The sequence below is a fragment of the Lycorma delicatula genome, chromosome 3 (assembly GCF_047948215.1).
Source record: "Lycorma delicatula isolate Av1 chromosome 3, ASM4794821v1, whole genome shotgun sequence".
NCBI lineage: Eukaryota > Metazoa > Arthropoda > Insecta > Hemiptera > Fulgoridae > Lycorma > Lycorma delicatula.
Window position 1 is genome coordinate 195,518,673 of NC_134457.1, and position 23,944 is coordinate 195,542,616.

The 23,944-nt window shown below is 26.1% G+C and overlaps 1 protein-coding gene across 5 annotated transcripts in view; it reads right to left on the reverse strand.

Moving 5' to 3' along the window:
* The window catches only part of LOC142322336 (serine/threonine-protein phosphatase 2B catalytic subunit 2-like), a 552,551-nt gene that overhangs the window by 31,427 nt on the left and 497,180 nt on the right, over window positions 1-23,944 (reverse strand). For 2 of the 5 annotated variants that reach the window (XM_075361295.1, XM_075361294.1), the window contains exon 11: window positions 14,626-14,652. The exons of the other annotated variants lie outside the window; for them this stretch is intronic. In XM_075361295.1, coding sequence (XP_075217410.1) covers window positions 14,626-14,652 — 27 coding nt within the window. The remainder of the gene's footprint in view (window positions 1-14,625; window positions 14,653-23,944) is intronic. 5 annotated transcript variants of the gene reach the window in all.

Below are 23,944 nucleotides of genomic sequence, written 5' to 3' on the forward strand. Positions count from 1 at the left end.
AAAACAGAGCCCATGTTTTGAATACATTATGAACACGTATAATAAATATGATTTTTTTCAATTACACTTTTAATTTGATTTTTCTGTTTACTTTTATATTTTCATATATGACATGTTTCCTAAAAAGATAAGTAATCAATAATCAGATCTTATCAATAATCAGTAATTTCTTCTTCTGTAAAAGCCATATGCAATTTATATCACAAAAATTACAAATTATATCCTTCAATAAAAATGACTATATGAACATCACCAGTAAGCTACAAAATTTTCTTCATAACAATTAATCCGATTAGTGATGCGCATTCATTCATGATATTCAGATACTTGTTAAAAGTAAATGGAGTTTTTATTGAACAGTATTCTCTTACTTTGTTTGATATGCGGAGGTAGACAGAAACATCTTTTCTAAAAATAAATTACATTACATTTTAAATGACTTTATAAATACAGGGTCATTCACGGGAACCGGATGTTTTTAAAATAATCATAAAAAATTTAATATTTACTTTAAAAAAGTTTTATTGGTACTGAAACACTTGTTAAATCAAAGCATTTGTTACTTACTCATGAATTATGTCCGGCAAGTGATGTCCATTTTGGGCAATACATTGTTGTAGCCTTTCATGGTAACTGGCCTCAATTCTTTGCAACATGTCTCCATCAATATGGGTGACGTGAAGACGAATTGCGATCTTTAGGTCCTCCAATGTTTGCGGTTTATTGCCGTACACACGCGATTTCAGAAACCCCCACGGAAAAAATCACAACTACTCAAGTCGGGGGACCGAGGGGTCCAAGGAATGTCGCCGAATCTGGAAACGATCCGTCCCAGAAACCAGTTACGGAGAACAGCCATCGTTGCCCTCGCTGTAGCTCCATCCTGCTGGAATAACACATTTTGAAAATCGATTCCCCGGTTTCGTAACTCAGGGATGAAAAACCTATTCAACATCGCAATGTAACGATCAGCTGTTACAGTGATGGCAGCGTCATTTTCTTCAAAAAAATATGGTCCAATAACACCGACCTTTCCTATCGCACACCAGACACCTTTGGGCTACGAAGTGGTCTCTTGTGAAGCTGATGTGGGTTTCTTTCTGCCCAATACCGGCAATTCTGTTTGTTGACGAAGCCATTCAGATAAAAATGGGCTTCGTCACTCATTAACAATAACAAATTTTCATTTTTTTCAAAAACTGTAAGCATTTGTCGACAAAATTGTAATCGCTGCGTGAAATCTTGCTCGTCTAACTGCTGCACGACGGCTATCTTGTAAGGATGGAAATGCAGGTCTTACCAGGTCTTATGCAGAATTCGTCTTACCGTACTTGTGCTCATTTGAAACGCTGCTGAATGCCTCTGAATAGAGCGGTGTGGGCTTCTGACAATGGCTTCCCTTACTCGTTCGATGTTTTCCGGAGTGCTAGCAGTTCGTCGGGGACCCGGTGGTTTTTTCTTCAATATTGAACCACTTGTTCGAAGGTTGTTTACCCATCGCAATATCGTGTTACGAGAAGGGACACTTGCATTATGATGGATATTAAACTGACGGCGGAAATCTCGCTGAACAGCAGTTACGGATTCGTCATTTCGCACAAAACTGTCATACGCGTACAGTCGTTGGTCTAGCGTCCACGGCTCCATCTCAACGACTAAAATGTAAATGCTATGAACAAAGTAAACGTCAGACACCAGCCACGTGCCCTTCGCACCACGAACGTCCTAGTACAACCCACTTCAAAAACATTCGGTTCCCGTGAATGACCATGTACAATGTTTAAATTAATTACAAAAATTTACTTCATTTAAAATAACATACTTCACCGAGAGGCAATGTTCATGTAATTAATGTACAGTTATAGATTTAATCAGGATTTCTTAATGTTTATTCAGAAACAAAATGTCAAAGATGAGAAGGCATTTGGAAAAAAATTATTAAGATTAAAATACAATCTGTCGAAACTTCATGCTAAATTTAATTAAGGAAGCAACATAACTGTAAGTAAAAAGTTCTTGTTTCAGGTAGAAAAATATAAATTAATGTCTCTTAACTATGACAGAGACTGCTTGAAGGTGAGAAGCCAACAACAATTACAAGATGATACTGCATAGTGATACTGCTGAGGTGATTATAGTTTCATTCCCTTGAGGAAGCTAATTTTGTATTAAAAAAAATCATTGAATATACATACTAAAAATAAAAAATTATTAAAATACATCCCAATATTTTACTGTAAGTGTAAATATCTGTTTTCCATTGACCAGAAACATAAAAAAAATACTGGGTGTACAAAGGCAACAAGAAAGCAATGTTTTGGTATAACTAGCAGAATTACATTACTGATATTTAGCGATTTAATAGGTGTAATTATACAACTATAAAACAGTACAAGTAGTAATATAAAATGAAAATCACAAATACTTCAAAGTTGTTAATAAACAAAAAAAAAAAAAACAACAATATCTTTAAAACACTACATACACTGATTTAAGTATTAAAATATCTGTTTGTTAACAATACACATTGAAATGTTTTAGATACTTTATGATATTAAACCAGAAAAATATTACAATGAGTTCAGTGTATTCAAATCTTTAAATAAAATATTTTTAATAATATAATAGTCAGAATAGAAAAAATATGATATTTTTAACACATAACCGCAAAATGAACTTCCCAGTAACTGGGAGATGATTTTTTGAAGAACCTTTATTAAAGAAAAAGGACACGTACAATACTGGTAATGTTGTCTTTTAAAGTTTAAAACTGAAATTGTTTTATTAAAATATTAATAACAAAATTTTACAAAAAAAAATTGTACATGCCAAGCAACACAGCTAGTGTAAGTTTTGGGAAGGAAGAGAAAGTGGTGACTATTTTTGAGTAGAATGACCAAATAAATGTAAATTAAAAATATTTGTATTTGGAATTACATTTTATATTGGTGAGAAACTATACTACATCAGTTGTTATGTATCATGGATGGTGCTACAATTAAGCTTACACAGCTGCATAGCATATCATCTTGTAATTTTTGTTGTGCTTCTCAACCTGCAAGCAATGTTTATCATAATTAAGAGCTATTATTAATTTATTTTTTCTTACCTGAAACAAGAACTTTTTACCTATAGTTATGTTGCTAACTTAATTAAATTTAACATGAAGTTTAAACCAACTGGATTTTAATCTAATAATTTTTGCAAAATGCCTTCTCATCTTTCATACTTTATTCTGAATAAACATCATTAAAATAACCTGATTAAATCTATAACTGTACATTACATGAATATTGACTCTTGGTGTAATACATGATTTTAAATTAAATAAATTTTTGTAATTAATCTAAACATTGTATTTAAACATTGCATTTAAAATTAAATATTGTAAAATTTAAAAAAACCAAAAGAAAAATTTAAACTGGAGTGAATTTGGAATTCAAATTAATTAATCTTTTATTAATTTACCGTACTGGTTAAATGCTGATCTTCCAAACAGTGAGGAAATGAGTATAACTCGGATACTAAGAGAAATAACATATCTGTATGTTACAATAAACTTAAACATACATGTTTCAATGAGTTATTGACCTAGAGAGGATTTCAGATGCAGTCAAAAGCTGGTACAAGGCAGTGGTGGGGAACTGATGCCGAACAGAATTCACCACTAAATGCAGCTTAATGTTTATTAATTTTGTTATGAAGACAGAGATTTCTGCAGCAATGGTTGGTCAACTCTGCCAGCAAATCCTACCTCCACAAGTCCAAGATTTCATCTCTGACAACATGGGTTGTTGTTATGTAGACAGAAACCAAAGCCCACCAAGGGCTAAAGGGCAACAATAATCAACTTGTTTCAATGAGTAATAAAATTGTACTATTCTGAACAATAAACTGATCGTATAAATCATATTAAAGCTAATTACTATGACATTTGCTGAACAATTATTACATGATTCTGTAATTCACACCATACATTTAAAAATAAAACAGCAATTGTAATGTAGAACTTATGAAGACAGCGAATACACGGTTTAGCTGAATTCCATTAATGTAGTACCTGCAGTATATTCATATATGGACTTCTGATCCTAATTAATATCATTCTCTGAGATTAATTGGCCATTTACCAGCTGTTCGAGACTAACTGTTGTGTCAATTTTGTTACTCACTTAAGTACTCAAACTTAACAATAAAGAATGGTTTATTTTCTTTAAAAATAGCTTACACGTTTCACTATGAAAGCTATAATGTCTGATAAACTACCCAACTACCATTTACTACCCAATTAAAATTAAAAATGATCCGCTGATACAATTCCACATACAACAAAAATTATTTACTGTATATAAATATGTAATAGTAAAATTAAGCAATAAATAAGACATGTGTATTCTAACATTACTTTCTAAATATTTAAATATACACATGTAACATAAATAGTTCCTTTAAAATGATACAACTGGATATCTTACAAGAATGCATTGTTCTCACAAGAAAGCTTCAATGAGAGAATGTCAAGAAATTAACTTTAATCTATATTATTTATGTTAATTATCAAGAGGAGACACATCTCTCGTCACTAGTCACCGTATGGAAATTTTCTAAAATCATTTCGTAAGGGGAGGTGTTTAAAAAAATTTAATATCAATAAATGTATAACATTTCAATATCAGAAAATAACTTCATCTTTAAGTAATCAATCTATTTTGAAACTTTTAGCTATTTTTGAAGAATGAGAAAATACAGACAGAAAAAAGTTTACTTCAATAATTAATTGAAAGACTTATATTGTGAATGGACTTATTTAACTTAAATTTTATGTTTTTATTGATTATACAACTTTCATTTTTTAATGTATTTCTGCTGTATGTCCATTGTATGGATATATATATATATATATATATCTCTCTATTATAGTTGAGTAATGTAAATAACCTTTTTTGTAATCTGATTAATCATGCACTATTACACTGGTTATTATTTTTTTAAAATAATCTACTGTAATTTATTATTTTTCATCACAACTAAACAATTTTAGAAATCAATGTAAAATTGTAATTATGAAAGTTATGTTAGTGTGTACGATGAAAATAAAAGCTTGCCTGCAGGAGGCAGAAGTCGTTGTGCAGGCCATTATGTTACTTTTTTCTTGTAACAATAGGATCATTCAGAAACCAAGTATTTTGTAATACAGTGTATTTAACTATTTTCATAAATAGCAAAAATTCTTTCCATAATTAAAATTTATTATAATTTTGTTTAATTTCAGTCAATAATTTCTTTAAAAATATTTAGTGTACTTAAAAATACTTCTTACTGTATACAGTAGAAAAACGAATCCTTATACCTATATTAATAGATTATTATTACACTCTCTACATCAAGTGAATCATAAAATAAATGACCACTTTATATGAATAAAGGTTATCAAAATATTTCATTTGAGTAATATTTATTTACACTTGTAATGTGTATTAATGGTAGTGATGATGTTTGTAGTAATAAATATAATCCTTAAATAATATGCCAATATCCTACTAATTATAATAAATTATTCATTTTATATGTGTTCATAGAAAAGCTAAGTAATTTTTTTTCATATTGTTGACTAATATTCAGTACTAATGCTTACTTTTCATTTTCAATAAACTGATTTAGTTCAATTCTTGGCATGTCCCGGTATGAAGAGTATAGTATACCTGTTTCCTTCTGTAATGTCTGGTATGTTAGTTAATGTTTTGTGTGTGTTAATGAATTTATAAGTTCTTTGCATTTTTTTGTTAGTGAAATTTCTTTTGCAATGGCAGAATTTAAATCCATAGTTATGAATATAAAGCTCCATAATCAAACTCATGAAAAAGTTAATATGTACAATTTTATGAAGAAAGAAGTTATAAAGTTAGGAAAATTAGATAAAAATAATGATTTACTATGGATTTAAAAATGCAAAGAAAGAACCGCAGCAGCTTATGGGATTTCACAGTTCACAAGTTCAAAAACTCTGAAAAGAAAAGCAGGATCTTCTTAAATCTAAATCGCAGAAGTGCACATTCAGCACATCAAAAATATATAAACAATGTTCAAAACCACTTTGAGGAGACAGTTTTGATCAAGATGTTGTAAGAAGAACAGTTAACGAGTTTCACGCATAACATAATGAACTGCCTATATTAAATAAATTACGTGAAGAAATTCAAAAGAATATTTAATTTAAGGTTCTACAACTACACTAGCAGCTATCCTGAAAGAGTTAGGGTTTAAGTGGAGTAAAACTGATAATAATATGAAAATTTTGATTGAGAAAGAAGACATGGTGGAAGAGGATAGAATATTTAAGAAAAATAACTGATTTCAGAAAAGATATTTTTTTGTTTATTTGGACAAATCATATATTTGAACATTTCATTCAACGACAAAATCACAGTCAGATGACAGTGGTGCAGGAGTAAAAGTGCTAATTAATAAAGATGATCAATTAATCAAAATCCACCCTGAAAGAGAAATGGGTTTCATTTCGAATGCGGTGTTAACTTGAAAAATGAATTCAAAAAGTGATGACTATCTTGACAGCAACAATGATTTTATGAAGTGGACAAGTGAAAAATTAATTAGTGGTCTCCCCCCCTCAGTCAGTGGTTATTATCAATAATGTGCCAACCACAATTCAATTCTACAGAAGCCTCTGAATTAAAATGATAGGCAAATGGCATTTTTAATTGGTTAGAAAAGAACATTATTCCGTTTAATAAAGCAATGTTAAAACCAAAATTGTATGACATAATTACATCACACAGAGATTCGAAGGTAAAGTACCATTTTGATGAACTTTTAAAAAAATACAGGCATCAGGTTGTGACTTCCACCTTACAATCTCAATTTAAATTCGATCGAGAAGGTAAGGTTGGCTCTGAAAAGATATGTTGGTAGTAATAATACAACATTTTTAATGTCAGATATAAAAAAATTAGCTGAGGAAAAAATGAATAAGGATGATCGGAAACCATATTGCGAACATGTAAAAAAAGGTGAAACTGATTATAAGATGAACCGCTAATTGACAGAATAACAGATAAATTTATCACACATCTGGACAGTGGTAATGAAAGTGACTGTTCCATCAAAGACAGAGAAGATGATTAACTTGCATAGGAACTGGACATAAAACGTAAACTTCAAATAAGTGTTAATAATAATAATAATAATAATAATAATAATAATAATAATAATAATAATACAATCAATGAAAAAAAAATTTGAAAATTCTAAATATTATACAATAAAGAATTGACAACAATAACTGTACATCTAATTTAGTGTAATTATGGAGAGAATAAACCTTCAAGCACTAATTATCATTTTTTTAGTTTAAAAGTAAACCTAAATTAAAATTCTTGTTTTTGTAATATTTATTTATTAAAATATTAATACTTATTACATAATAATGAATTACAACAAATAAAACATGAAAACAATAATAAATTAAACATGCATAAATAAAAATACAATTATTAATATTGCTGTACTATTACATGGGTGAAAAAGTTTTCAGGTTCAGTAGTAATGCTGTCTCGACCTTCTCCAACACAGGCTTTTATTTTCATTATACGCATTATATATTAAAACTTAATTCTTCACAAATTTCTCATCACTTGCAGTGAAAATTATTTTAATGATACTGCATAAAGTGGTTACTAAAGGAGCCAAAAGTGATTTAGAAAATACAGTACAAAATATGTCCTGGACAAGACAATAAGATTATAAAACAAGTCCATGAAAGATGTTAAACTACCCTGATAAGAGGCAGTAACTATGGTTTGATCATCCCCTTCTGCTTTTCTCTTTTTATATTATTCTTCATAAAAGTGCCATAGGAATTGGGTCAGTTGCTGTCCCGATTACATCTGTGCAAAACGCTGAAATCTTCTAGCGGCTGGCAAGATAGCCGTTTATATTCTGCAGCAGTTCTATGCATACAGAACTGTCTTAACTGGAGGACAAAAACCAAAAACTAGTGGTTGATGTGTCAACCGGGTAAGTCCTCTATTCTTAATAAAATCAATCTAACTTTCTAAAATATGTTTAAGTTTCTTTTTTCTAATTCAAAAACAGAAAATAACACTCTTGTTATATGAAGGAGCAAAACTATGAATAAAAAAAATATACTTTAAATTTGGGAACAAAAAAATTTCATAAAATTTCTGTAAGATTAAACAAAATTACATGTGTGTATGCATGTACTTACATTACAAGGTTAGGATATTTTTATCTTATTAATTCATTTTGTATTTTTAACCAATTACACACTTCTGGAGGTAACTCTGTCATTAATACTCATTTTATATAGCACTGAGTTTCAAAAATATTCTTTAAAAAATTAAAAAAATCAGTTAGGAAAGGAATTAATGATATAATGCCTATTTTTACATTTTATAATGTAGTACAAAACATTATTTTACCTCTAAAACATTATTCAGTAAAATATACAAATCGGATTAATAACATAAGATCATCTTACTCGAGTTTTACTGCTAATATGATTTCTTTTATTTCAATATTTTATAAATATATATTAAATATGTACAATTTATCATCTTCCAGGAATAACTGTGTTTTATCATCAATAAATCTACTTTGTGATCAGTAAAAAAGGTACCATAAGTATAGCGATAATTCCTTTAATAAAATCTGACAGAGTTACAGCCATATATTTTCTGAATTAGGAAATATGCTCTGAATTATTATAAAACAAGGAAATGTTTGGGGGAAAATGTTTAGTACTTTGTGTAATTTATATAAAACCTCTATCGAATGGTTTTAATTAATATTTAATATAATGTAACACAGATTATAAAATAATTTGTTCATTCTCTTGTCCTTCAAAAACAAATTAAATTTATTTTTGTTTAGTTGCAAATTTTTTTATCCAGTATGTGAAGAAGTTCTATTATGAACATTAAAGGTTAAGTTTAATTATTTTCAAAAAATCTCTCTCCTAACAGTTTCATTTTTTATAAAAAAAAATCTGGTTTAGAAAAATGCAAACTATTCTTTTAATTTTTTGAGAGAGAGGCAATCTTGATCAAAGGCAATATTCAGTTGAATTACACTTCAACTGATGGATACAAGTATGCTTTAAAAATGTAATACATATTAATAAATTAAAAGAATAATAAATAAATAAAATAAAACATCAAAAGCGCTTGCTGCAATACTACATTACATCAAAAGTTCATTACATGCTAAAAATTAATAATATTATGGTAGATATTAATACATCTATACTGATAAATTCTAATTAAAAACAGCTGACATTCAACTACACCATGCTGTGTATATGAATTACTTTACATAGTAAAAACTATCTCTTTATTTTTAATGAATGTATTGCTGCTGAAAACAGCACATTCATTATAGTTTAGCAAGAAACAACATAATAAAAATGATAATAAGATTTAAAATAAAACTGTTCATTACTAATTTATCAATATATTTAAATTTTTATCTGAATATTTTGTAGTTTACTTTATTTTATAACACAAGACTGAATACACCATCAGATATACTAAGAACAATGACTTACCAAATATAATTCCTTTAATACAGTATTAGCTAAATTAATTATCCTAAGTTGATAAATGGAAACAATCCAATATTTATCTTTTAAACATAAATCATAAAATACATCCTGTCCTGATTTGCTAGAGTGTTAGATTTAAATAACGTTTTAAATAAAAATTTGTTTGAATTACATTTTATATAATAGTTTCAAAGATGTATACTATTTAGAATTTTTTAAATATTTTTAAGCGGATAGTTGAGTGTTACAGACAAAAAAATGAGAGAAGATTTTTTTCAGAAATACTTAAAATGTTTTATAAAAATCAAACTGATCTGTTAATACTAATTTGAGGCCTATCTTAATCTACATATACTTTAATACTTTTACTTATATTATCCCTCACAGGATGATTAAAATCATCTTTTGATCCAACTATTTTAGAACACTACATTATTTATATATAAAAAAAGTAACAAGATATGCAGCTGTAAACTGGACATTTTTACAAGATCTTGGGTTTTGGTTACAAGAGACATCATCGACTGATATTCCAATGATTACCTAGACTGATTAAAGTCAAGGTAATTATCTGTTAAAATGCGGTATAAGATTAGAATCAGGAGTGTGAATTATAATTATTATGAAGGTAAAATCCATTTAAAAAATTTGTTACTGCATAACTTAATAATGACATAAAGGAATAAAAGACTTACTTGTTACGTTTCTTAAGCGCAACAATTCATTCTCATAAGTGACCGATTGTTAAATCAAGTAAACATATAAATAAATAATTTTACTTTAAAGTGGAAGTTTTTTCTTTATCGATACTATAACGTTTGTTAAAATGCCTTCTCATTATTTTAGGGGATGCAAGACAGCTGTAGCTTCTAACAGATACATTCCAATAGTAATTCAATACACATATATTCCTTTTTAAGAATATATCACAATTTTTTTTTTTAAATATAACAAAACATGATTTGAATATGAACTGATTGTGTTCATACAAATATTCTTTCCACACTTCCCATTTATTTTTTTGGATAAATTTTTTACCACAAATCTTTAAGAAATTGCACTAATTGTTTCCATTTAGTAAATAATAATAAAAAGACACTTTCTAAATCAGAAGATTTATTATATATAAAACTTTACAATTGGTTCTAGTAATTTCAAACAGAAATAAAAGCACAAAAAAATATAATAAGAAACGTTTAAAAATATACAATTAAATTGAGAAATTACTCGTTTAAACTATAAAATACATTTGTAAAGATTAATAGAACCAATTATAATAACATCTTTTACTTATCAACTAACAAAAAAAAGTTACCATCAACGCAGAAAGCAGCACAGAATTACAACATAAGTTATACAAACACAACATCATAAATGTTGTGAAAGTAAAATAAATTTTAATAATAAAGAAATCAGTAATTAAATTTAAGAATAACATAAATATTAGGCGATAACACTACTGAAGCAACAACAAATAACAAAAATACTATAAATTGATCAAACAGTCAAACAATCAAACAAAACAAAATTAAAGAAAACATAGTTTCAATACAAATGGTAATAAGTAAAACAATAAATTATTACAACATTCCACCACATGCATGTAAATAAAATTTAAGAAGAATAACAAAAAAAGATAAACAAAAATAAAATAAGTAATTAAAGAAATAAAAATAAATAATAAACAAAACTTAAATGGCCTAGTGTTTGAGGCGGCATATCTCTACTCTGCCCACTACATTTTAGGTCAGAGGTTAATATCATTACAAAAAGGATAGGGCAAGTGATAAAAATGGATTTTATAAGGATGAATTAATGAATGAGTGATATAATTATATTTTAAAGAGATTCCTGTACAAAGTTGAAGATTCAAAAAATAGTTTAAAATAAAAAATTCACAAAATTGAAAAATAAAATACCTGTAACAACCAAACGAAATTCAAGATATGATTTATGACAAATGTATAATTATAAAAGAAAAATACGGGTTAGAAATAGAATTTTCCAAATAAAATGAATAAATAAGATTCATTTAATTTGAAATAGTACAGCTTAGTAGTTGTAAATATATTATTTTACTTTACTAATACTGCATTTCTAATTAAACCTAATAAAACTAATCATACATATAAGAGAAAAAATGTAACTTTCTTTTCTGAAATTTATGGTAAAATAAATTAGAATAATTTAAAATTTAATTATTCAAAATCAAAGTTATTAAATACTGTAACAGCACTAATGTACTTGAGTTCCTTTAAAAATGACAAAGAGAATATTTATAAAGAAAAACAAGTAGCTGCACAATCAGAAACACATTCTTGAAAATAATTACTATGTCATATCAAATGGTAAATAAGTTATAACTTATTAAGCTATCATATCATACGAAAATACTGTACAGACAATGTAATTTATCATGTAGTTAGATTAAAATATCAACCAGTTTTTTCACTTCAGAATATTTTTAACTTCAAATTTGAGTGACACTTCATGGGGTATAACTACTCACGTACAAATATAAAACTTAAAGGAACATTTTAATTCTTACTCTTCCTATAAAACACATGGCTTTACATAAATTTGTTTAATATATTTTGATATTATTTTCATATGAAATTATAATATTCTGCTGGCCTCTGTGGCAGAGTCTGTAGCGGGACTTTGATTTTTATCCGATTCAAATCCCAGATTTTATTATCACAGGAGATAAATATACATTTTGGTTTCAATGAAAGAAATCATTAAAAAAGTACCATATTGATAAATAATTCATTATATTTGTCATAAAATAATTTCAGATACACCTATCACCATATAATTGTTTAAGTTGCAACTTTTTTTTCTAAAAGATGAGCAAAAAATACTGGAAACATGAACATCTATGTCACAAGCATAATTTAAGTAAATTTATCACATTATGTATACATATTAGATTTTAACTTAGTTTTGCTTTTACTTTACCCATTTCTATCAAGCAAATTAAGTTGATTATAATTTATAGTTAACTTAATCCTGTTCTGTACATAGAAAAAACTATTTGGTACAACATTTTCATGTCCATTAAACTAAAAAGAAAAATCAGATGATTAATTAGTCAGCTTTTATTTAAACAGCTTTTAATATCAGATTTCTTTGTTATAACTTATAACGGTCTTATGAGATAGATATTCAGATGTAGAAACAGACCAGTTTGAGATGTATAGCGCTGACTGATAAAAAAGGAAATCAATATAAAATAAAACACAAGTGCTCTTACAGTAAATGATCAAAAATATGTTTACAAATGTCTATGTATATTCAGATTTCTTAGGTTTTTTTATTAAGGCAATCATAAAAATAGTTTCTTACAAGCTTTTAAAAAATATACTAATTTTATTCTTGGAAAAAATACGACTGGAAACAAAAATCTGAAGATAAATAATTAAAAAATAATGTATTAAAAATAAAATAATTATACTAACAAATAAACACGGGTGAAGTTACATTAATATAATGTAATAGTGAGAGGTAAATATGAGAGAAGTAAAAAGTAATGAAATTATCTGTTATTAACTACAGAAAAATCAACAAAAAAATAACAAAAACGCCCAAGAATAAATTAATAAATTTATTTACATTTAGTAATAAGAAAACTCCTGTTTTAGTACTTTTACCTGAGTCCTTATTTTTCCCCCTTACCTAACTTTGTAAATGATTTTAATTAACCTTCGAAAACTAAATTTTCAAAACCTATTCATCACAGATTTTAAAAAACTTTTTTTAATGTAAAATTTATCTTACCAAATTATATTTAGTTTTTAACTGCATCTAAATAAACTGACTAGAAAACAAACGATTTGGAATATATTTTCTATTTGTTAAACTGATTAATAGTATTATACATTAAAAAAAACTCTCTATCAGCAGAACTTAATACCACATTACTTATGGACAACATCTGTTGGTTTTGTATATTTTGATGATATACTATGAGTGAATGTTATTTTAATCTAACAAAATTCCAAAGAGATGAAATTTTTAAGCCTAATTAAGACTTGCTGATAGCACCTAATCAATATGCATGAAATATCTACATGCTAACCGACAGCAGTATAAGTATAATTGTTAAGTTAAAAATAATGCAATAACATAAGTGATTCTAATCCACACATTTATAGAAAAAAAAAATTGTTATATATAAATATATAATTTGGCATAAAATTCAATTCTATGAGTATATAATTTTTTAGAGTAAATATAAACAAAATCAAAATTGTTTTTCCTAAAATGGACAATAAGTGAAATGGATGATTTGTTTGAAAAGAAAGTTCTGTTAGCCCTTATTGCTTTAATTTTGAGATTAAAAAACAAAAAACCACCACCAATTAAACAGAGCTGGCTCTGTGAATGGTAAACAATATGTAACAAGAAAAATTAAAAATTATTATCATAAATGTTAACAAAATGAACAGAAAGATTAACAATAAATATAAATAAGAGTGAAAAAAATAATAGGATATTGGACAGGAAGGATAATACACCACTTATAAAGTTTAATGCCAATTAGTAAAAAAATTACAGCTCAAAGGATAAGGATGCAATGAAAAATAAATGAGAAAACTTTTATAACATCAAAGCTGATTATTTCAAATATTATTATTATTATTATTATTATTTAATGGTGTAGCACAAATCAAATAAACAAAATTTAAATAAAGTAGTCTATTAATCATAAAAACAAATAGAAATAAATAGAAACAAAATCATGTTATGAAAAATGCAGTGCTACAAATAAAATGCAAATATATGTTAGCAGTTTATTAATCAGGTAGTAATAATCATACTACATATAAAATATGTTAAGGAAAACTCAAACAGAAAATTCTATAAACTTACTATTTAATTAATAAACAAAGGGAGGAAATTGATTACTTAGTTAAACAAACAAAATTATAGTAATAATAAAATGTAAACAAAATAAAGAAAATAAATTAAAGAAAAAACAAAGAAACTTTAAATTAAAAAAAAAACCCAAACTTAGTATAAAGGAGGAATAAGAAACTTACCATTCTTTTGTTTTATAATTACTTTTGCTGAAGACGACCGGAAAGGCCAAGGCATGGCAATAGAGAGAGAAAAAGAAAAGAAAGGGAATAAAAGTGCATGTCAGAAAGTGACAGAAAATAAACTCAACTCAGTAAATTTAATTTAGAAACATAAAAATTGGGTATAGTAACAATAAATTAATCAATAATTAGATAGTATTGAAACCTCCATTTTGTCTACATCATATTCAACAGCAAATATGCTATCGGATGTGATCTAATTAACTTATTGCGTCTACTAAAATTTATACACAATAAAATAATAAACATCTAAATTGTAAAGAGGGAAAATGAATACTAAGAGAATAATAAATTAAGCAATTACATAGAAGATATACATTTTTTATGAAACTGTAATTAATATGATTTTTATTTTTAAATTTGTTATTATTATTTTCTTTCTTTACGTTTATAGACTAATTTAAATAGAAAAGAAGATACAGATTTTAACACATAGATATGATAATTAAATAAATAACATATTAATGTAATAAGAAAAATTGAGGTTTCAAATTAAAATAGAGATGTTAAAGTAAGTACATGTATCAATATATATATATGTGTGTGTAATAAAGAGCATTAAAATACTTTATATGCCTTACGGCAAAATAAAAAAAATATCTATCCTATATAGCCTAAACCCTAATTTATTATAATTAATATAAAAAGGGAATAATAAAATATAAAAGTTACATAAAAAAATTATAGTTAATAAATACTAAAAATTTCACATTAATATGAAATAATTAATCAATCACTTAAGAAAATATATATTAAAAAAAAAAAATGTATTTATAATAATTACTTTAAATCTATGATATGTAAATATTGTACATAAATATTTATAAAAGAAACAGTAATTAATAGATCAATTACTATACAATATTATTCGCAAACAACAATAAAATTTATTACAGTAGTAAGAATAAATATTAAAAAAAAAAAATAGTTAACAAATACCACTGAGGGTGGATTGCAGCAAATTAAACAAGCAGACTATAAATAGATCAATATATATATATATAAATACAAAAAAAAAAAAATATGTAAAGATGAAAAGTATAATAAAAATAATAGTAAATGGTAGAGATGAAAGTAATCACTGAAAAATATAAATATAAATTATCAAAATAATAGATGATAACAGTGAAACCAATAAAAGCCCACTACTATTTATGTTTATAAAGAAACCAATAAATAAAACAAAGCAAGATGAGGTCCTACAAATAATAATAATAATAATAAAACAATAAACTAGCAAAATGGGCGGGCGGGCAGAGAATAATTATTTAAGAAAATAATAATAAAAGAATGGGCAAACAAAGAACAAGAAGAAAATAACATTTCATCTGTCCAGCCCTTAATTGCTGCCACATCAAACACTAACTAATAATAAATAAATAATAATAAAAAATAAAAAAAATGAAATTGATAAGATAATTACTAGTTTTATTGATAATTAACTCATAAAAAAATACATTTAAGGATAACAATCATAACTAATAAGGTCAGGAAAAAAACAGGAAATGGTTAAGTGGGAAAAATAAATTTAAAACACTATCATAAAATTAAAATATGTTTATGTCTGTAAAAACATTATAGAAAAGCATTCACTAAAAATTTTGATAAGTTGACAAAAATCAAATGAGGGCATTTTTTATTTAATTTATACTATAATATTTACAGGAATGAACTGTTTTCCTTTCGATTTTCAACAATATAAAAATAAATTAATAATAGAATTAACATGCAACTTGATGATAAGTATAAGTGTTCATTGTATTTTCTATTATAAAGATAGAGGGAACTGAAATATCGGAAGTTGTAAAAAAAGGCTATATACTATTACTTTAAAGCTACATTCTTTCACCTATATTATAATTATCGTCAAATTTTAGACATATTAAGTAACATTCTTTAAGGAAAAAAAATTATCTAGAAAATATAAACATTACTTCTTTTCTTTTTTTTTTTTACAGAAAATATAGTGCATAACCATTAATTATTCTATTACATTATTATAAAAACGTTTAGGAAGTAATGGATAAGATTCTAGTGTTGTATTTAAAATATCACTATTACCTCTCCATCCGATGTGCAGGCAACTGAATCAAACACTTTGTGGTGCGATATTACATGAATTAGTAAAAAGTAAGCTCAATAAATATTACTGAATTAGAAAAGGATACTATTTCATCAGGCAGACAAAAGTTCCGGTTAAGTTTTGTACTGGTTCAGAATTCACTTTTTAAATAAAAAAACTTAAAACTATTAACTAATTGAAGAACATTTATTGCTTCTTCCCTTTTTAAAAAACTTCATGAAAGTTTTTTGCAGTGCGCACTGATTCATCAGATGAACAATAATAATTACGCAGATTTCATAAGAAAGCTACCTATTGTAATGGGTACCACGATTCAACTTCTGGAAAATTTTGACATATCTTTGTGTTTCACATCCCCCAGACAGTCTATATATATATTTCACTTTTTTGTGGACAAAATAACTGCCGTAATTTTGTGTCAGTAACTTTCAAATTAATACATAAAATATAACGACCCAAAATCTCAGTCGAGTTCATTAATGGGCAAAATCAGACCATGGGTGTGGAAATGGGAGGCATTTTCGAAGAAACAAAATATTGCTATAACTTTCTTATTAAGTGATATAACGAACTCGTTTAAAAGTTCCTACTATTCTTTGGATAGGGCCTAAAACTTATCCAAGTTAAGCTTTTTGATATCACCAACCATTGGCCCACAATGGGTGAAAAATGGGGGTTTCAAAGACAAAAGAATCATACCTCCCTTAATAGGCACAGTATCGAATCGGTTTAAAGTGATCGTTAGTCTTCTAAACATTATCTAAAACTTTTGTCTGTAACAATTTTTGACATGACCAACCCTTATGGCAAGGGTGACCAACATGTTGCTGGAATTGTAATAAGATGCAACATTTTTCATATGCAACCATTGTTATATTGAGTAAATTTGAAATTTTTCTTAACTTTAAGGTGGAAATCTTTTTTATCCCTACTTAGTACCAGTGAAATTTACCTTCGTCTTCCGGCATGCCGAAAGGGATTTTTTAAAATTAGTCAATTGTTGAAACATTAGAGAGAGTCAGTCAATGAGCAGTTTAAAATCAATCAACTGTTTATTAACAACTGCTATTGCCAGTTGGAGGTTATGAGTTTTAACTAAATTATTAAAATAGATTTTATTATCTTCTGGATGGACTCATCATTATTGAATTTTACTTTTTATTATGTGTACTTTTTCAAGAGTTTGGGTTATTCATTTTTTATTAATGATATATCTTCTAGTTTTAAAAATGTCTGTCTATTTTCATGGATGTGATCTACAAAATTAGAATTTTGTTTTCCAAATTTATATGCTTGTTCATGTTCTTGAAATTGCTTTTTAATGTCCTGTTAGTCATACCTATGCAAAATTTATTACATATCTTTCAAATATGTATTTTTCAAATGATATTCTGTTTTGTTATAATGTATTTTGCAACAGATTTATTATTATTAATCATTGTATTTAATTTTTTATTATTTGTTCTTAATTTTTAATTATATTGTATGTAGTTTTATTTTATGTTAAGGTACATGTCCTTTAATTTTTTTGTAGTGATTTTTTTTAATTTGTGTTTTTATCCTTAAATATGAGTTTTTTTTAATCAAATTAATAATTATTTTTTTCTTTATAGCCTTTATTAATAGCAATATATTTTATTAAATTAAATTCATTGTTTAATTCATTTTTAGTGTCTGAATGTTGCTCTGTGAATCATAACCCTATAAGTTGAAATTTTTTAGTGTTGTGGATGTACAGATTCATTACTTGTAGTCGTTACCGGTAGTACAGGTTTTCTATAGATTCCTTTATTCTTTTTATATCATGAAAATTTATGGTGTTATTGTTTTCTGTTTCTAGTCAATGTATAATGTTTCTGTGGAATCCATTATTTTTTTCAAAATTATATCATATCTGTAATCAATTTGTTTGTTATAGATTACCAAAACATCATCCATATAATGAATTTATAATTTTATTTTATGGATGTTTCAATGCTGTTATTACTGCAGCTTCCATATTTTGTATAAATATTTCAACCATGCTACTCAACGGAGAACCCGTCGTCAGACCTTTTTCTTGTATATAGTAATTATTATTAAAAGAAAAATAATTTTAATTTGTTGTAAGCTGTAAAAGAATAATTATTTCTTTAATTTTTCAATGCCATTTCTTGTTATACGATATGTTTTAATTTTCATTTTTTTTGTAAAAATACAGTTAGAAATTTTATAACATTCCATTTATATAATCGATTAAAGGTCTTATTGGAAAATTATACTTATGTATTTTATAAGTCCTGAAAATACTGGAGAAGATGAATTATTATTTACAATCTTTCTTTTCTTGAATTAATTCTTTACATTTGTTTAGCATTATTTTAAGTTTTACACTGAATCTATTAGTAGGTTCACATTTAACTTTGTTATAATTATCATTGTTTAGAAATGTTTCTATTTTACTGTGGTAATCGTCTTCTTTTATAATGATTGGAATATTTACTTTATCTGCCTTTAGAATGATGAAGTTATTTTCTACAAGTATGTGTTTTAAATTATTACATTTTTTATTAAGTTTATCATTATCATTATTCTTGTATTATTAATATTTCTTTTTATTTCTTTTGCCATACTGTCCAGAATTTTTTTCATTTGGAAGAACATTGTATAAATTATCTATATCTATTATGGTAGTTTTTGCATCTTTTTTATAAATATTAGGATAATTATGATTTAATCCTAATTTAAAAATATAATCATAATTTTTATTTAATGATGTATTGGTTAAATTTAAATAGGGTTTGCCAAAATCATGTTTTATGTTTATTTGGTTTGCTTTATTGTCTGTTTGTAATAAGATCATTAGTCAGTTATCAGTAACATAAATGTACCTCGTTACAAAATTTCAACTTATATTAAAAACGCCTAACATAGGAAATGACATTCAAGAAGTTGAAAAATTAAAACAAGTAAATACAGACCACAATGACATTATAGTTTTGTATGTCATCAAGAATATGATCATCGATATTCCAATTAAAGAAACAATAAAAATAATAAAAAGATGACTTATAAAAATAACATAAATGAATAACTTATTAAATAAATAATTATTCTTTTATAGCTAACGATAAATCAAAATTATTTTTCTTTTAATAATAATTACTACACACAAGAAAAAAGTCTGACGACGGGTTCACTGTTAATTAGCATAATGGCTGAAGTATTTATACAAAATATGGAAGCTAAAGTAATTAACAGCATAAAACACACACATAAAATAAATAAGTGTACCATTAACAATGATTGTTAATTACGATTAATAATTATGAATTCATTATGTTGATGATGTTTTGGTAATCTATAACAAACAAACTGATTACAAATATGATATAATTTTGAAATAAATAAATGGATAACAATATAAATTTTCTCGATAAAAAGAATAAAAATAAATTATAATTAGGAATCAATAGAAAATCCAAACTACCGGTAATGACTACCAATAATGAATCCATTCATCCACAACAAAAAATTTCAACTTATAAGGCTATGATTCACAGCTTTAAGACATTTAGACAATAAAAATGAATTAAACAATGAGTTCATAAAATATATCGCTGTTAATAATGTTTATAAAGAAAAAATAAATAGTAACTTGATTAAAAAAACTCACATTTAAGGATAAAAACACAAATTAAAAAATCACCACATTAAAATGATTGAAGGATACATACTGTAACATATAATAAAAAATTAAATACAATGATTAAATAAATCTGTCACAAATCACATTTATAACAAAACAGTTATATATAAAATAAAATGTGATTCGGTTAATTGTGAAAATTTTACACAGGTAGACTAACAGGACATTAAAAAAGATAAAATTTAATAATGATGAATGCAATCAGGAGATAATAAAATTTATTTAATTAATGTAGAAATAAAATTCACAACTGCAGTAGTAGTTATAAACTACTGACTAATTTTAAAATGATTGTTGTTCATCTCTTGAAGCATGCACAGTACAAAAACATTCATGAAGTGTTTCAGAAAGGGGAAGAAGCAGTAAGTGTTCTTTTAAGTAGTTAATAATTTCAATTCTTCTGCTATGATACTTATAAATAAATTATTCTAAAACTTAAACGTATGCTTCTCAACATTTTCTTATTTTATTGTCTAGTTCATCTGATAATTATCTCCCGACTAAATTAACGTAAAGCTAAACTGATGAGTACAGTGTTAACTAACACTGTACTCATAACTTTGCGCGATCTGATGGTGTAATTTTAAAAATAATTGCAATTAACATTAAAGCAAATAATACATCACTTATTTTCTGAAACTAGAGCTTGGGACTTATTTATAAAACTATTTTCTAATCTATATGTAGAGTATCTTACAAAGAAATGTTAACGACTCCAAGAAGTTCTACTGAAAAGATTTACAGGATATTCGACTAATGAAAATAAACAAAAATTTATATTAACATCTTGAAATACATTCACTGTTTTTGAGTTACAGAAACAAAAAATTTCACAATTTATTTCTAACAGTAAACTGAGATTACATAGAAATTCTTGTCACAAATTATAGGGCAAAATATTAGGATTGTATTTTTTCAACTTGAAAAAAAAGGATCCCACAACTGTATCTCCAGAAAGAAGTTTTGAAGAAAATTGTTGTAAAGCCCAAAAAGTTATGAGTTGAAAGACTGACTTTTTTGGGTTTGAATATATTTTGTTGAATTTGTTAAAAAACAAACAAAACTTTATAATGAACTTTGTGGCAAATTCATTCTGCGCAAAATCGATGAGTAAATTCAAGTGAAAACAAAACTTTAATAAGCGGCTTCTATTTAAAAGAAAATTGGCCAAAATAAGTAAAAAAATGTTGTAATTTCAAATTAAACAAACATTTTTTTTCAATTCAGCAAAAAATTGTAGAAAAAATTAATGGCCATTAATAAATGAAAGACCAGTTAATAAGCAATTTTTAATTTACAAGTTTTACAAGATTAAAAAGTAACATAAAAAAAAATTATACAACTATTTCACATTCAAAATTGAGTATAAAAAATAAATTAGAGTATCTTTATTTCATAACTTCGAAATATTGTCTGCTAATCAACAAACGTTTTTTGTATTGTATTGGAATAATTTTGTTATTATATGGAAGGAATAAAATACACTGTATGCTAATCAGTCAAAAAAAATCTTTCGTTTTATATTGAAGAATACACAGACTAAATTTTTGTTATTGATTTTGTAATGGAATGCACATAATGAATATCAAGAAAGGTTTCCTAATAGGAGGATTTAAAACCTCATATCCTTGATAAACAATGGATTTGGAAATACAGTATTTACACATAAATGACTAATTTACATCACCTTCATATTCTGTTGAATGTTAAGAAGAATGTTGTGTCAAAAATGTAATTCAGAACATTCAATGAAGCCTGGGGTTGGTATTAAGATATATATCCCTTTGCACTAATTTTTTATGGAGTAAATTATGGTAAATTGGTAAATACTTTAATAAGAAAAACTTTGTTTTATTATTTACAAAAGATTAAAAATTTATTATTAAATGGAAATCTTGTGTTGCAGTTAAACTTCTATTACTGGCTTGAAAACAAATCATAAACTACGTTTTATTTTATTTGATGTCGAGGAAATTTGTTAAAATGTAGTTAATAACTCACAAACAATTATTGAGTTCTGAAAATCCATACGACACAAAAGTTTCTATCATAGATTCATGTTAATGTTTGGTGAGGGATTATTGGAGAAAAAATTATAGGAAAATTCAATTTTAATGAACACCTGATGGGAAAAGTATATATAAATTTTTACAAAATAACTTGCCCTTTTAAGAGATTCTAAAGTAGAATAAAGTAGAAGTAAAAGATTTTCCAACAACAGAGCAACAATTACACTTCAGTATGTGAACAAACTACAGGAGAAAAATGTTAAAATTCCAAACAAAATCAAAAATCTCTTTTCTTGAGAATGATGAGAATTAAAAAAAGATTAACATTTTCAGATAACTCATACAGTAAAGACAATCATCCAAGAAATTTTAGACAGAGCAGAGCATTGTGTCAGAGTGAGAGGAGACAATTTTAACAATTTATGTAGTTGTAAGTCTGCAGTTTGTTATTGGTTACTTTTTGTTCATTTTGTTTTTACTACTTTTTGTTGTAGTATAATGAGATTTTGCTTAATGAATAAGACGGTTAAAAATTATAACATTTTTCTATCACATTTTGGACAGGTTTGTTGTAAATGGAAAGTCTAATAATTATTCATACGTTTCTTTTCAGCTGAATTTACTTTAATCAACTTTTCAGAATAAAACTAAACAAATTTTGTTTTATTGTTCATGTAAGTTTTAGTTATCTATTTAACAAAATTATTAAATCCAAACCTGAGAAAGTAGTTAGATTTTAATTTTTTTTAAAAAACTTTTGCAGACATAATATGATGTAGGATCCATCATTTCTTTTTTTAAATTTTCAGCTCAAGAACATATAGTACAACTAATCTTCTTCCATTAATTTGTCCTAAGAATTTTTGTATAACCTCATTTTAATACGGGAGTAGAAATTAGGGTGAAATTTTTTTCATCCTGTAACTTGAAAGCAAAGTGTATCTAGAGCTACAAATTTTGAAGATCTTTGAACTTTTTTCTTTACTACCATCTTTATTTTTACCACTAGAACAAACTTGAAAATTATTTTCATTTTTTCACAAGAAGGTCAATTATAAGTAACAAAAAATATATTCCATAATTATGAAGAAATAATCAAGATACATTCCATGGTTATTTAAATCAGTGTTTACAACCAGTGAATGACTGAAAATTAGATTCTACCAGTGAGTCACTATACAAATTAGATCCCATTATTAACGCCAGGTCAAAAACCAGACAATATCCGAGATATTTTGATAATAGAGAAGTACATGCTATCACAAGCACTTTAACTTATAAAAGTAATACCGTTGGACACAGGAGTAACATTTGCTAAACTGGTTATCTACCAAGAATTAAGGTCAGATTTTCTTATAGTTGTCTATATGCTTACATACTTGTGGATTTATTAAATGAAACGATGATCGATTCTGGGCTTTGCCAAAGAATATGTTACAAAAAGGGACAATGAAGTATCGCCCATACACGAGTAAAGTT